Source organism: Eriocheir sinensis, chromosome 29, assembly GCF_024679095.1.
Source record: "Eriocheir sinensis breed Jianghai 21 chromosome 29, ASM2467909v1, whole genome shotgun sequence".
Lineage (NCBI taxonomy): Eukaryota > Metazoa > Arthropoda > Malacostraca > Decapoda > Varunidae > Eriocheir > Eriocheir sinensis.
Window position 1 is genome coordinate 2,621,551 of NC_066537.1, and position 16,208 is coordinate 2,637,758.

The following is a 16,208-nucleotide window of genomic DNA, read 5'->3' on the forward strand; positions in this document are numbered from 1 at the left end:
GCTGTGGGACCCCCTGATGTGCAGGGAGGACAAGAAGGAGCGGCGAGGAGTTCCTCTTCCCTGCCATGCGCACAGGGGACAGGTTCAGGCACCTCCTGGAGTTCCCTCTGACCTCAGACCCGACCTGCAGGGGTACAGGTGCCAGGTATTATCTTTAATACTTTCCCATTTTTCATTTATGGCCTCTGCCATTTCACGTTTATGCTCATCTTGTATTTCTTTTTCCTGTAACTTTTCTATCTTCAGTATTTCCTTTTTTACTTCACCTTTCTTTTCAAACACCCACTTTTCTTTCAGCTTTAACTTTGCCAGCACTGCAAGATGGTCAGATCCATTGAACATTCCTCTTACTACCTTCGTGTCACAAATTTCTTTTCTAAGCCTTCCATCTACTGCCACAAAATCAATCAAACCTTTTTGCTCATTATCTTCTCCCCTCCTCCATGTGTATCTGTGGATATTCTTGTGCTGAAAGGTGTTCGCTAGGAACATTCCCCTCTCAGCACAGACATCACTCTCCATTTTCATTCTTCCCAGGTATCCCCCATTTTCCCACCACATCCATCACACATTTATCACCCACTTTTAGCATTCACCACACCACCATACGTAATACAGCTGTATAGTATTTTCCTTTTTCTTTACAATGATATGCTTGGATATTTGCTACAATGCATAGTTGCAGAGATGTAGAGGTAAAAATAACCCCCCCACCCTCCACCCAACCACATACAGGGGGATTGGGGGGCATGACACATTGCGCACTGAAAGTTTATTTTTTATTTTTTTACATCAGAAATAGAATTGCCCATTACGGTCGAGCAGGAACACCTTGACGTGACACCCTCACCTTTGATTGATTAATATTTTTTATAAAGGCTCAAGGGCAATAAAAAGAGTACAAAAAAAAAAGCCTGCTACTCGCCGCTCCTATAAAAGATAAAAGTGAAGAGTAGTCAAAAGAGAGGTCAATTTCGAGTGGAGAGTTGTCTTGATACACTCTTCTTGAAAGAGGTCAAGTCATAGGCAGGAGGAAATACAGATGAATGAAGGCTGTTCCAGAGTTTACCAGTGAAGGGGATGAAAGAATGGAGATGCTGGTTAAGTCTTACATAAGGGGTTTGGACAGTATAGGGATGAGCATGAGTAGAAAGTCGTGTGCAGCGGGGCTGCGGGAGGCATGCAGTTAGCAAGTTCAGAAGAGCAGTCCACATGAAAATATCGATAGAATATAGAGAGGCAACATGGCGCCAGAATTTAAGAGGTAGAAGAGCCGTTAGGTAGTTAAGGTGAGCTGCTATGGGGTATTTTTTGACGAATACATATATTTAAAATCGGATGGGTACATGTTTTTCGCTCAGCATGGCCAGGAAAGCCTAAATTGCCAGGTGATGAGGTTTGTTTTTGTAAAATTAAAACCCCTACCCCCCTCTGGAGGCCATTTTTAAACGTCCCGTGCTGTTGCGTCATAGCTGGACACACGCGCCAACATATGCGGTATCATTCAATGCTTGTATATATACGTAAGAACTGTAATGCCAAAATTTAATCAAGTATGGGAAAGATAGAAATTAGGGAGAAAAAGTATTTTTAAGTATTTTTAAGTAAATATAAGTATCGCCAGAGTCCGTTACCACGTGGAACATTCCAGACTCACACCGAGAGGTAGGATTTTGGTCTACTGTAAACCACTTTTTACATGTCTGGTCATATCCTACTCCAATTCCTGCCCATAGCATCCCCAAGATCCTCTCGGTGTGAGTCTGGAATGTTCCACGTGGTAACAGACTCCGGCGATACCTATATTTACTTAAAAATACTTAAAAATACTTTTTCTCCCTAATTTCTATCTTTCCCGTACTTAATTAAATTTTGGCATTACACAACTGCATTAGAACATTTTTTCCACGTTTTTCCATCACCTGCTTCATCACCACTTGCTCCACCACCACCTACATCACCACCAACTGCAAAATCAGCTACACTGCCTCATGAGACACCACTGCAGCTCCGACCACAGATTATTCACAGCTGATGTGTGAACAATGAGCCTGATTACAAGCAAAACTTTCATCACCGTGTCGCTTTCTTAGCTACAAACACTGTTCAAGAGACAGAATTGCCCAGTACAGTCATGCAGGAACACCTTAACCTTCTGACACCCTCACCTTTGATTGATTAAAACTTTTTTATTAAGGGGAAAAAGATGCCTAATCATTCTCCAGTAAGTCAACAAGGTATACACAATAATATGTGAAAATTCAATTCCAATCAAATAAATACCAATGGCAAGACAGGGATGAAATGGAAAAAAATCTTTAGGAGCCAATATCTTGAAAAGTAGTCTTGTACACCAAAAAATTTCACAAAATCGGTAAAAAGTCGGACCAACTTTTGTTAGGTATCATTTAAAACTACAACTAAAGGACAATTTTTGCCCACTATAGAATTTCAAAAAATGTCAAAAGAAAATGGGATACAGAGTGGAGAAAATTATAAGTGACAAAAATTTGTATTTTTTTCTTTTTGAAGACAAAACAAAAAAATCAAAAAATTTCTAGCTGGGAAATGTAGATAGGTAAACATAGTTTATATGGCATTTTTTTTCAAAGCAATTAACTGAAAAATAAAGTCTGAAACAACAACAACAAAAAAAGAAAAATATGCTTTGTTTCTGTCCTAAGCTTCACCCGAATTTAATGAAGTTCACAGAATGTCATACCTTTACACCTACAAAAAACATACTAAAACTTCAAAGCTATTGGACGAGCCATATGGGCAGGAGGACCCCCCATAGCCGCCCCCCTTAACCCTTTCCATCCGTGACGCAGACGTCGGCATCACAGTATGGAAAGGGTCAAGAGGAAATGGAAGAGGATTAATCCTCTTCTAAACCTTTTAATCCTCCTCTAAATTCCTCTTAATCGTCTTCCATTTCCTCTTAAGAGGTTTAGAAGAGGATTAAGAGGTTTAGAAGAGGACTAACCCTTTCCATACGGTGACACCGTCGCCGTTTTGCCAGAGTGAAGGGGTTAAGCTGTTAGGTATTTCCTCAGTCAAGATACTGACTTCCATGAGAAGGCAGCTTGCAGTAACTTTGTTAATGCCTTTCTGCAATTCATCTGAATGAAGTAAACAACATCAGCTACCCTTGTCTAGCAGATAGTGTATAATGTTTAAAAATGTATTAAATTTTTTTTTCCGTTTGACAAAAATGAAGTTTACAGCAAAAAAAAATGTGCGTAGTCTATACATTAGTATGGATCTCACATCACTCTAAGCCTAATTTTACTCACCTTTCTATCAGCATCATAGAATGGAGGCAAGAAACAAGTGGGGTAGCTAATTTTTTCTTTCACTGGCTTTGTTTTGCAAGAAATAAATGGAAGGTGAGCAGTGCTTGCTCCTCTGCTTATTTTTATTCAAATCATTTTGAATTATTTGACCGGTTGGCACAGTGCTGCCCCCTAATTATGCTGAGTTTGGAAGCTCCTGCATTGTCTTGACAGTTTTTTTCTTGTTAGAGAAAACATGTCCCTTTGCTAATATTCATTCATTATTTCAAATATATTTTACAGTTGTGGTTTGTAGATTTGGTGACTTAAGTGTTTCAAACATTGTGGCATTGTCTTTAACCTGGTAGCACCAACGGGCCAAATTTGTGGCTTTACCATGTAGCAGCAACGGGCCAAATTTGTGCCATGATTTAAACCCCCCAAAATAGATGATACATAAACTGATCACAAATGCTTTGATATATATTATGAAATGGTTTGTGTGAGTGATGATTTTTTTCTCATTTTTCTCGCTTAGAGGGACCATTAAGAAACATGATCCCCGCTGCTACCGGGTTAAAGTAATATGACCATATCAGTTATTTAGAAACTAATCTTTCTAAAATGTATTCATGTGATAGATTTTTGAGCATTGATGCAAAGTTACATAACTATCATTGCCATGGTAAAGTTGGGGGCATACGACATAGCTGTGCATGTCCTCATTACTTATCTCAGGCACATGGGCCCTTGAGTCTGTGATGGGAACAGGATCATCACATAGAGGTCTGGTAAGCAAAAAACGGAATGCAGACAGCTATGTGCAGCTTGTCAGCCGGGCCCCTCTGAACCCAGTCCAGCCTACACACTTAACAAGGCTTTCATAGGAGTTCTGGGCACTTCCATGGGGTACTCTTATGACACTGATGGTTGGCTGACCCTTCTTCTGTAACATGAACCTAAAATAATACTCAAGAAAACCTGATCAATCTCTTTCTCAGCCTTTGGAAATCGTTGATGTGAGAGGTGGTAGTGTCTGAGAATATGGGCCTGAGCCATCACATCTCTGCTGCATCACTATACAAATATATATAGATATATATATATATATATATATATATATATATATATATATATATATATATATATATATATATATTATATATATATATATATATATATATATAAGGAGGCTTCAGGAAGGGAAGAGGATGTGTGGATCAGATATTTTTATTCAGGATGGTGGTAGAAAAAAATAAAAGCAAAAGGAAAGAAAATATACGCTGCCTTCATTGATTTGGAAAAAGCTGATGACAGAGTCGACTGGATTGCATTGTGGGATGCTTTAAAGATGTATGGTGTGGGAGGAAAACTGCTTAGTGCAATAAAGTCTTTCTATGAAGATGCATCTGCATGTGTCAAAATTACTGGAGAAACAAGTGAACATTTTGAGATAAAAGTGGGCTTAGGACAAGATTGTGTCATGTCACCATGGTTATTCAATATTCATATGGATGGTGTTATTAGAGAAATTAAGGGCAAAGTTGGATAAGTTGGAGTAAGACTGTTGCTCATTGCAGAAAATGAAAGTGACCTACAAAATTTGGTCAGTGTTTTTGATAGTGTCTGTAATAGGAGAAAGCTGAAAGTAAATGTCAACAAAAGTAAAGTGATGGTTTGTGAGCGAAGTAGAAGTGAGGTTGTAGATTTTGTATGCCCATATAGAGTGGGAATTGAATGTGAAAAAGAATGCGAAATAATTTTGATCGGTGAAAAAATGGAGGAGGTCAATGAGTTTAAGTACCTTGGATCAGTTATGTGTAAGCATGGTGGTACGGAGGGAGAGATAAGAGAAAGGGCATTGCAAGGAAGAAGGGTGGTAGGGTCTTTGGGACGAATCATGAATGGCAGAAGTGTGAGCATGGAGGTAAAGAGGGATTTGAGAAATACAATAATAGTACCAACCCTCACATATGCAAGTGAAACATGGGCCTAGAATGAAAGTCAGAGGTCTGGAGTGCAGCCAGTGGAAATGAGTTATTTGAGGAGTGCTTGTGGTGTGAGTAGAATGGATGGAATGAGTAATGAAAGTGTGTACGAGCATTTTGGAATGTGTCACAGGGGTGAAGGGAAGAAGTGTGGAGTGGTGGAAGAAGTGAAGTGACAGACTTTAAAGTGGTTTGGCCACATGGAGCGAATGGAGGAGAGTGAAATGACCAGGAGGGTGTATGTGAGTGAGATAGAGGGAGGGAATGCTAGAGGACGACCTCCAGTGAAATGGAGGGATAGGGTGCAAGAGCACGTTAGGGAGAGGGGGAAAGATCTTTGAGAAACTTTGAGCAGGCAAGGAGGGAGTGTCTGGACAGAGAAAGTTGGAAGCTCTTCTGCCGTGGCCATCCCCTGGTGGGAGCTCCTAGGAGCAGGCGTCGATGAGATGAATGATGATGAATGATATATATATATATATATATATATATATATATATATATAAATATATATATATATATATATATATATATATATATATATATATATATATATAGTGCAGCGACTATGCCTGATGAGCAAGCCTCCCATAACCCACTTAGCCAGTGGGGTACCTCTTTGGCCGACTCAGTAAGGAGTGGCTCTCTCGTCACGCTGGTCGCGGGTTCAATCCCAGGCAGCCGGCGAAAACCCTCACCTTGTCTTGATTAATTTCTCGTGTGTTTCGATACACGCAGAGGTCGTGTAGGAAAATAGAAAAAGAGAAAATAAACAACAGGGCATGACAGTGGTGGCATAGCGGTGGGCATCCTCTCCTGCAGTTCTGTTGAGTTTCCCCGAAGGGGTAACAGGTAGGATGGCCCATGCTCCGAGGGTAATAGAAAATGGGAAGTGTTGGAGGTATGTCTCTACGGGGACATTGTGAAATAGTGCACCAAAATGGGTCACAGTCTAAAGGTCTCAACACACAGAAATTAATCTACATAGAGGGGAAAGTCGTGTAGTGCGGCGACTATGCCTGATGAACGAGCCTCCCATAACCCACTTAGCCAGTGGGGTACCTCTTTGGCCGACTCGGTAAGGAGTGGCTCTCCCGTCACACTGGTCACGGGTTCAATCCCAGGCAGCCGGCGAATACCCTGATCTTGATTAATTTCTCGTGTGTTTCAATACATGCAGAGGATGTGTTGGAAAATAGAGAAAATAGAAAAAGAAAACATCTGGGGCATGATATATATATATATATCTATATATATATATATATATATATATATATATATATATATATATATATATATATATATATATATATATATATATATACTGTGTGTGTGTGTGTGTGTGTGTGTGTCTAAATACTTTTTTTGTTTTGTTTCCCCTATGACACTGATAGGCTTTCTTGATGGGGCCTGGTGGTTGGCCCCAGCCCGTTATGGTGCAGGAAGGTGTTTCTTATAGTGGTACCATCTTGTTTGGCTCATGCTGCCCCCTGGAGCTCATCTTTGATCCTCTTAGAGAGATAGAATCCGGGTTGATAGGTGGTTTTCAGGAAGGCATGTGGGTAGTCTTACGCCACTTGGCAATGACTAAAAAACTGCCAGCTTGTTTGTAGCATCAGCCAGAATGCAAACTCACATCCTCCAGGATGCCGCGCCTGCATGGCGCATGCTGACCACTCGACCACTGCCTTCCCCATGATAGACATAGATTGATAAGAAGATGGTTTAATAGGTAGTTGTATATATAAATGTATATATATCTAAATTATCTATCTATATAAAACTATGAAACTATATTTATTTATACATGGGGAGGCGGTGGCTGAGTGGATAGTGTGACGGCGCTACGTCCAGGACGACGCAGGTTTGTGCCCCGCCATGTGCCACAAGCTGGGATTTTTCAGTCACCGCTGAGTTGCCCAAGACTACCCACATGTTGTCCAGAAGACCACCTATATCAACCCAGACTCGAGATTCTAGAATCAAAGATGAAATCCGGGGGGCAGCATGAGCCAATGCAAGATGGCGCCACTATATACACTTGCCTGTGCCGCAACGGGCTGGGGCCGACCATCAGTCCCTACTACAAAACCCTACCGGAGCCACAGGCAAAGACGTAAAAACACACACACACACACACACACACACACACACACACACTTCATATGTGGGAAACTGCAAGTATGGAATGCCTGAACCCACTGTTTTTAGTTTTCTGTTAAAGCACGCACAGTTATTTGGCATTTTCTAAAATATAAAATTGCCAAGAATGAAAAATGTTTGTGTCGTTGAGGCTCAAGGTCATGTGGGGCTCATCTGTCGTTGACCTGACCTGTCCAGGCTCCACCCATGTGCACAATACCTCTCTCTCTGTTCATCCTGGGTGGGAAGAACCCATTGCCCAGAGACAGATGGCCAGTGTGATGATCAGTTTCCCATGGTTTGTCTTCCCCAAAGCTCCCATTAACCTGGCAGCATCAGCAGACCCATTTTTGGGCTCCCGTGAGTCGGTCCGCTGAAACGGCGGACCCCGTTTGGGGCTCGGCTCAAAACCCCTAATTCGAGCTAATTGTAGGTGGTGGCGGCATAGAGCAACTCACCATGCATGCCCTGGATCATTGTGGTGGGTGAGTGATCTTGAGGTGAGCTTATTTGTCATAGGTGGTTCTCTAAGATCATGGAAGACTGAATTAGCTATCCATACAGTAATCACTTGTCAAATTCTCTAAAGTAGACAACAAGCGACTCTTGGCTAGATGCCACGCGTCACGAGACTGTTTATTTTGTAACAAACACCACCCAAAAAGAATGGAGTTTGAGTAGAACTAAATATTTTTAATGGCTTTATGGTTATGAGAGGAGTACTCTGATATAGGTTTCATGCTCTTTTCTTAGTCTCAAAATGCAGTGTAATGTTGACGTTTCTCGGCCACTTCTCGGCTTTCCCACAGCCGAAGACCACGGGTTAATCGATCAGCCCAAAAGGGAGGATGAACAGCTGGATAAGCTGCATGCTAACTGTTGTAACTGGTTTTCGAGCCTGGGCCCAAAATTCATAGCTAGTCACACTACCACTACACCACATGTTTATATACAGTAGAGCCCCACTTAACGCGAGGTCAATTAGCACGAGCCACCATCTACCAAGAAAAAAATTAATTAGCACAAAAGCCTCAGTTAGCGCGAGCAGCCACCACGACTGAATTTTGAAAATTGCGCCAAGCCGCCATGATGCGCGGCACAAGCCGCGAGAGCCCTTATTTTAACAGACGATGCCATGTTGATACAGGGCAAGTGCTTTGTTTATGTTGTAATACTGAAAAGAAAAGTGTGTATAAGTGAAAAAGAAGAAAAGAGGAACGAAAGGAGGAGGACCTAAGAAGCAATACAAAGCGTCACAGGTCAAAAAAAGAAGAAGAAGAAGGATGTGGATACGGGCAACTGACCTTGGTCGTGTGTGATGCATGCCCGGAAAATTTGGATTTGCCGGTTGTCCAAGCTGCCGCCAACGCGGTGGGAAGAAAAGGGCTCAGTGTGACACCAGGTTACGGTGAACCGACAACTCGCTCCCTGATGGGTGCACGGGTGTTGCCAGTAGCCACAACGGTTAGAAGAAAACGGCCAGTGTGATACTGCCTTAAGGCAGCGAGGCCGCTGACCGGGTGAGCGCCAGCGATGACGTAATTGGACTCCCAGTGAATCACAAGCGTGTTTTCAGAGCTCAGCCAATCGTAGGGTTATTTTTTTTAATGTGAGTGATTATTTTGAGTAGTTATCAAACCCAAAAGTCAGACCCACGTGTGCACCAAATAATTTTTTTCATATTGGTTACTTTATTCAATTAGCGCGAATTCAGTTAGCGCGACCGCATTCATTCACCTAATTCTCGCGCTAAATGGGGCTCTACTGTACTATTGTACATATTTAAATGATAAATCATAAGAAAAAACAAATCAGATTATTTGCCAAAAAGAAACTCAATGGAACTTCCCAGTTATTTTGCAAAAACCTTAACCCCTTCAACACGAGGATGCATATACTGCGTCCTTGTGTGCCCCGTACCATATCCGAGGACGTGCATACTGCGTCCTGGCTCGCTTTAGCCAATATACAAATTATTTTATCTCTATATTTATGCTTACATCTCAAAATTATCAATTAATTTATGTTTCTTTATGTGCACCATTTAATTTTGCATGTTTTCATATATAATATATGATGATTGTGTTCAGTTTATGGCTGAAAACTTGTTATATTCAATAACAACATTTGAAATTTGGCTCGCACGGTGATCCCGGATACGGCGCGGGGCACTGTTTTGACCCAGCCGTAGTGAGTTTCTTTATGTGCACCATTTATTTTTGCATGTTTTCAAATATAATACATGATGATTATGTTGAGTTTAGGGCTGAAAACTTGTTATATTCAATAGCGACACTTGAAATTTGGCGCGCACGGCGATTCCAGATACAGCGTGGAGTGCTGTTTTAGCCCAGCCGTAATGAAGGGGTTAACAATTTTAGAACATTTCCAAACAGCTTGTACCTACAGGTGAGTCATCAATGGACCGTATTGGCTATACAGGCACCGCCACATGTGGCCACTCAGTGAACTGTCAAAGCAGTACTTTCCATAGAACTCAAGTTCTGTACTGGAGTACATCTGAGGTTGCCTCCAGGATACAAGGCCTTGGTGGCGCCACCGCTCCAAGCCAACGACTGCACACACTTTACTCCTACCCAATTTCCTGACTACTATTTGACATGGAGAAAAACTGACATCGTGTAGGAGTGAAGTGTGTGCAATCATCGGCTTGGGGCGACGGCGGCATCATGGCCGTGTATCCCTGAGACAGCCTCAGACACACTCTAGTCTATAACTTAAACTCTATGGAAAATACAGCTTAGAGTTGAGTGGCCACATGTGGCACTGCCTGTATAGCCAATATGGTCCATTGTGCCACATACAAATACATACACTTCCCAGTTATTTTGCAAAAACCTTAACAATTTTAGAATATTTCCTAACAGCTTGTACCTACAGGTGAGTCATCAATTGTGCCACATACAAATACATATACTTGAGGCCTAGTGCTTCCTATAGTTCCTACTAAACTCTGGATGTCTTATCAAAACTTCCACTTATATGAATTTCTCCTTACCACCAGCTGGACACACGGCAGAGGCTTCGAGGACGAAAAGGCTACTGATTACTCTCCAGTAAACTAAGTATTAAGAATTAATCTCATTCTGTAAATCACTGGGAAATGTATGTTCTTGTAATCTTCATTTCCAAATATGATTAGTGTAAAGCATTAGATGAGTAAGCTTCTCCCAAAGTAAATATAATAAATCTGTTATGCCTTTCTTTATCCTACATGTATTGGTTTTGCAGACTTAATCATTAGAGAAACTGCAATAACACTGAAAATAACTGTAATGAACACCACTGAGTGCCAGGAATTGAACTGGTATTGGTATTGGTCTTAGTATGCTGCCTGGCTTCTACTCGGAAGGCTCGGGTTCAATTCCCGGCACTCAGTGGTGTTCATTACAGAGACTTAATCATAATAACTAACATCTTATATTGGGTTACGTGCAGATTTTAAGGAATGTAAAGAATATCAGAGTTGACAATTTGTCTTCCATAATATTATTATATTGATGTAATAAAATAAAAAACAAAATAAAAAAGGAAGTTGTTATATTACAGGATGTAATATTATGATTAAATCCTGTAACAGAGCAGCTACAAGCTCATATCCTGCTGTATTGATTATATACAGCAGGATGTTAATTTACAGCAAAATATAATCCAAAATTTGTTGGTGAAGACAAGTTTCACATTGGGCTTCTATTTTCTAAAAACTCTAAAAAAATTTCATGGTACAGGTAACTCTCGATTTACACAAGTTTGGTTTACGCGTCTTTGAAATAACAAATAAATGTTTAATTTACACTTTTTTTTCACCTATACGCGATATTTTATGGAGTGGCCATCGATGTCTCACACAACTCACACGATGCCGCGGCCACAAAGCTGAGCTCAGCTCTTCCCGCGCGCCACTTGAACAACAATACAGCCCAGCGCGGAAAATCTACAGATTAGTAACTGGTGGATGTTTTTGTCCGATATAGCGGCATTTTTGCATAGCTTCATTTATCCCCTGACTAATTCTTTGACCAAATAGTTGTAAATATTGCAGTTGGCAATACTACCTTGCCAGAACCTCAAGGAGAGATGTCTGCAGTTGCCTCAAAATGGCTCACCCTGACGTAAGTGTTAACATTCAACACTCCCTGAACGTGCATGTACGTTCACAAGAGAGGCATACATAACCGACTCCTATAGATCTGGGCCTCCTCTTTCCAATGGTGTTTTTGGTTTTTAGCTGTGATGAATAGTTTTTGAGATACAGAGGTTAAAAGAGACCCCCCATTGGGGTGCCCGACTGCGCCTGAGGGGATAGTTGCCTCCCAAGCCCGTGCAGTGAAAGGGTTGAGAGGAGAAAGCTGAGAGTGAATGCTGAAAAGAGAAAAGTTATGGCATTTGAGAGGGCGAGAGAACAGGTCACTGATTTTGCAAAGCCGTACAGAGTTAGAGCAGAGGGTACAATGAAGTGTAGGATAAGGTTGGGGAAGGAGAGAATGGAGGAGGTGACTGAATTTAAATATTTAGGGACTGTTTTATGTAAGCATGGCAGTATGGAAGGTGAGGTGAGGGAAAGAGCAGTGAAGGGCAGACAAGTGGTGGGTGCATTGGAGAGAGTTATGAAAGGAAGAAGTATGAGCATAGAGGTAAAGAGGGGAATAAGGAACAGTATTATTCTGCCAGCTCTGTCATATGTATCAGAGACGTGGACATGGAACACATCACAGCAATCAAGAATACGTGCAGTGGAAATGAGTTATATAAGAGGTGCATGTGGTGTATCAGGATGGGACGGAGAAAGTAATGAAAGTGTGTATGAGTGGTTTTGTATCAGTGCGACAGCAAAAGGAGTGGTGAGGAGTGGTGGAGTGGGTGAAGCGTGGTGCATTGAGATGGTCTGGGTACGTGGTGAGAATGGATTCGTGAAGAGAGTGTATGAGGGAAGGATTGAGGGGCGGGGTGTCAGGGGAAGACCACCTGTGAAGTGGATCAACAGGGTGAGTAAGTATTGGAGCGAGAGAGTTGGAAGTAGCAGGATTGAATATGCTGAGAGGGAGTGCCAGAACAAGGAGAGATGGAGACACTTCTGCGGCGACCACCCCCTGGAGGGAAGTTCCAGCAACGGAGCAAGGCGTCGGAGATATAAATAGACAGATAGTTAATCCTTTCAATTCATCCCATCCCATAATACACTGTTCTGCTCCTAATTTATAACCACAAAATGATAATAATAATAATAATAATAATAATAATTATAATATGATAAATGGCATGACTGCTCATATTAATTTTTACCAGAAACTCAATCAATGTAACATTTTGACACAAAACTTACTGTAATCCTACTTTATATAACATAAATTAAATCATTCAAAAGTATTATCCTCAACACTACAGATTGCAGTATTCAATCAGTAAACAATCATTTGGTGATAAGGTTGGACCATATTTACATTTCATCATCCTTGTCATCATTCTGAAGGGACCACATTGCTCCAGATGCATTATCACACTGGCCAAGGCATTCACAGTGTACTGTATAGGGTATTCCCTTCAAAGCACGGCTGCATGAAGAGCAGAGATGAGTTCTACAAGTGCACTTGATGTGACTCAGCAAATTCAGGAGTGCTGCTGATAGTGAAGACATTAAAGGATCAATGGATCCATTGGCTCAATGTCTGCATCCATAGTCTAGTGATGTCTTCAGGTTTTGTCAAATGGTCACCTATAGTTTAACTCTTAATAGATGAAGACAACACGAGTCTTCTGTAGGATGGCATCCTCTTGATGGCCACATACTTTGTAGATGATAGAGCATACTGATATCTGGTAGCATTCAGTGGTTGAGGGTCATTGCACAATCCTTATACAACTGAGCAACATGATTACAACCAACAGCATTCCCATCCAAGTGAAGACATCACTTGTCCAGGGACCCAAGGCAAGAAGCTTGCACCCCAATGGTGACAGAAAATGAAATTTAAGGTAAGTAAAGACTGCTTCAACTGCTTCAAATGAGCCAAGCTGCACACTTTTTTTTTTTTTTATTTATTTTTTTTTTTTTTACGTCGTGGCCTATTGCGCCGGTGGACTTCTTCCCAATGGATCCTGATGGTCGGCCCAAGGCTTCTTCCCGGTGGGGCCTGATGGTCAGCCCAGCCCATTCTGGCGCAGGCAAGTGTTTATAGTGGCGCCATCTTGCATTGGCTCATGCTGCCCTCCCAGAGCTCATCTTTAATCCTAGAATCTAGTCTGGGTTGATAGGTGGTCTTCTGGACAGCCTGTGGGTAGTTTTAAGCCACTCGTCGGTGGCTGAAAAATCCCAGCTTGGTGGCACCGGGCGGGGATTGAACTCGCGTCGTCCTGAACGTGGTGCCGTCACGCTATCCATTCAGCCACCACCTCCCCAATGGTGAAGAGGCCTTTTTTTTTCACAGCATAAGAAGCAGCTTAAGGGCAACAACAAAAATAAAGAAATAAAAAAGCCTGCTGTGCACTACTCCTTTGAAAGAAAAGAAAATGAATGCCCAGGAGAGGTCAGTTTTGACATGTGTCTAGATACTCTCCTCTTGAGAGTTCATGTCATAGGGAGGAGAAAATAAAGATGGAGGAAGGATGTTCCAGAGATTATCAGTAAAAGAGATGAAAGTATGAAGATGCTGGTTAACTCTTGCATAAGGGATTTGGATCAAAAGAATGAGCAAGAGTAGAAAGTTGTGTGTAGCTGGGAGGGGTTAAGGCATGCAGTTATCATATTCAGCAGACCAGTCAGTATGAAAATATCAATAAAGATAGAAAGAGTGGCAACACCATGATAGAGTTTAAGAGGTAGGAGACTGTTAGTAAGAGGAGGGGAGTTGATTAGATGAAGACCCTTTGACTCCACTCTGTCCAAAAGGGCTGTATGTGTGGAAGTCACCCACACATGAGATGCAGGCACAATACAAAGAAAGACAAGCCCTTATACAGTGGCCTTATACAGTCCAACGAGTGTTTGTCCAGGGCATTTTGTAGTGCGGCGACTATGCCTGATGAACGAGCCTCCCATAACCCACTTAGGCCGTCGCCGCACTACAATTTTATATCCCAACATGACATTTTTTGGATAAGTATTTAGAGAAAAACATTCTAAGATCTTTAAAATGGTTCACTGTGCAACAAACCTCAGCAGACCAGTGGCCCAAATCTGCAGAGATTGTAACGTGTGGAAAGTCATCCATGGTGCACTGAACTTGTTGCTCCCAGCCAATCAGCCAGAAATATGGTGTGAGACGCCAGTCAGTAATATGAGCAGGAGCCAGCGTTGCCAGATTATCGTACTCACTACATTGTATTTATCATTTTTAAGCCCCAAGCTCTCGTACCTCAACAAATAATGATAGAAAAATAAAGTTTGCGTTAAAACTGTCCAAGTTCTTCTCCCTGCCGTCCGCCACAATACAGTCCTTCCATCTCGTCCTGGGTCTTCCTCTCCTCCTTCTGCCACCCACTTCCATGTCCATTATCTGCCTTTCACAACTCCCTTCCTCTCTCCTCGTGACATGACCAAATCATCTCGGTCTCGCTTCCTGCACCTTCTTACCCACACTTGTTACCTTAACTGTACCTCTTATGACTTCATTCTTAATCCTGTCCTTTCCTGTCATTCCACTCATCCATCTCAGCACAACAGGTGATACTATTGGTAATAAAAATGTAGTTGATCATTATCGTTGTTTTATTTAATGGTAAACGAGAGAAAATAAATGACTGATACAAGTTTTCCTCATTGAAAATCAAGCAATATTGGACTTTCCAAAAAATTATATTTATATTACAATATTTGCTGAGTATCTGTTTAGGGTGTATCAGTCTGTATTTCCTCCTCCCTACGACTTGAACGCTTTCAAGAGGAGAGTATCGGATCACCTCTCCATACGTAACTGATCTCTCTTTTGGACTCTCGTTCTGTTTTCTTTCACTGGAGCAGCGTCTAACGGGCCTTTTTGTTCCTGCTCTTGTTTCTTGCCCTTGAGCTGCCTCCCTTGATGTTAAAAAAATATAAAAATAAATAAAGTAATAAATAAATAAGCTGGTCCAACAGTGTATGGTTAACCTGTACAAGTCAGGAAATAACCTACAAAATATCTTAGTAGAATTGGTAAAGGTCAAGATACTATTATTATTATTTTTCTCAAAACACAGCACTTGGAAATTGAGTGTGTCTGCAACATCAGTGAGCAGGCTACCTGTTAGCACTACAGGGTTGAAGAGCTGAGAAGCTATCATCATTACAGTGTTGTTGAGAAATGAGAAATTACAATCTTGGTGATATGTACAACTTTCATATATGGCATATATTGAAGTTGCTAACTATTTATAACTGTTAAACAAAGAAAAAATAGATATTTAGGAGTAAAATATGGACTTACATAAAGCCTTTCTGAAATATAAGCTTCAGTCTCCAAGAAAGGTTTCCAAGAGCTCCCTCTTTTTCCTTTCCACTAAGGCCGCCTCAATGTCTGCCTGAGAGGGAATGTTGGGGACATGGGCCATGAAGCGAGCCACCTCTGACCTCTCATCCGTCTCGTCTGGTGAAATCTGCAGAATTGGAAGTATGACAAAATAAAATTCTTATTTACCATCTCTATAATGTTTTAATTTCATTGCATTTAGCACCCTCTCTGTAATAAAGTAGCTACACAGTTGTAGTGTTTTTTATGTAACCATCTGTGTGTGGTTTCAATCAAATTATCATTTGAGTTATGAAAACCATTAGATGATGAACAAAATATCTACTTTGCATTTAATATTGTGG

The 16,208-nt window shown here is 41.3% G+C and overlaps 1 protein-coding gene across 2 annotated transcripts in view; it reads right to left on the minus strand.

Moving 5' to 3' along the window:
* LOC127004773 (pre-mRNA-splicing factor ISY1 homolog) overlaps positions 1-16,208 on the minus strand; it is a 70,623-nt gene that overhangs the window by 4,395 nt on the left and 50,020 nt on the right. The window contains exons 7-8 of one of the 2 annotated variants that reach the window (XM_050872881.1): positions 15,823-15,991; positions 9,594-15,434 (exon numbers count right to left, since the gene is read on the minus strand). In XM_050872881.1, coding sequence (XP_050728838.1) covers positions 15,848-15,991 — 144 coding nt within the window. In that variant the 3' untranslated portion in view covers positions 9,594-15,434; positions 15,823-15,847. Of the gene's footprint in view, positions 1-9,593; positions 15,435-15,822; positions 15,992-16,208 lie in introns of those variants that run through there. The other variant, XM_050872880.1, reaches the window with a different exon arrangement.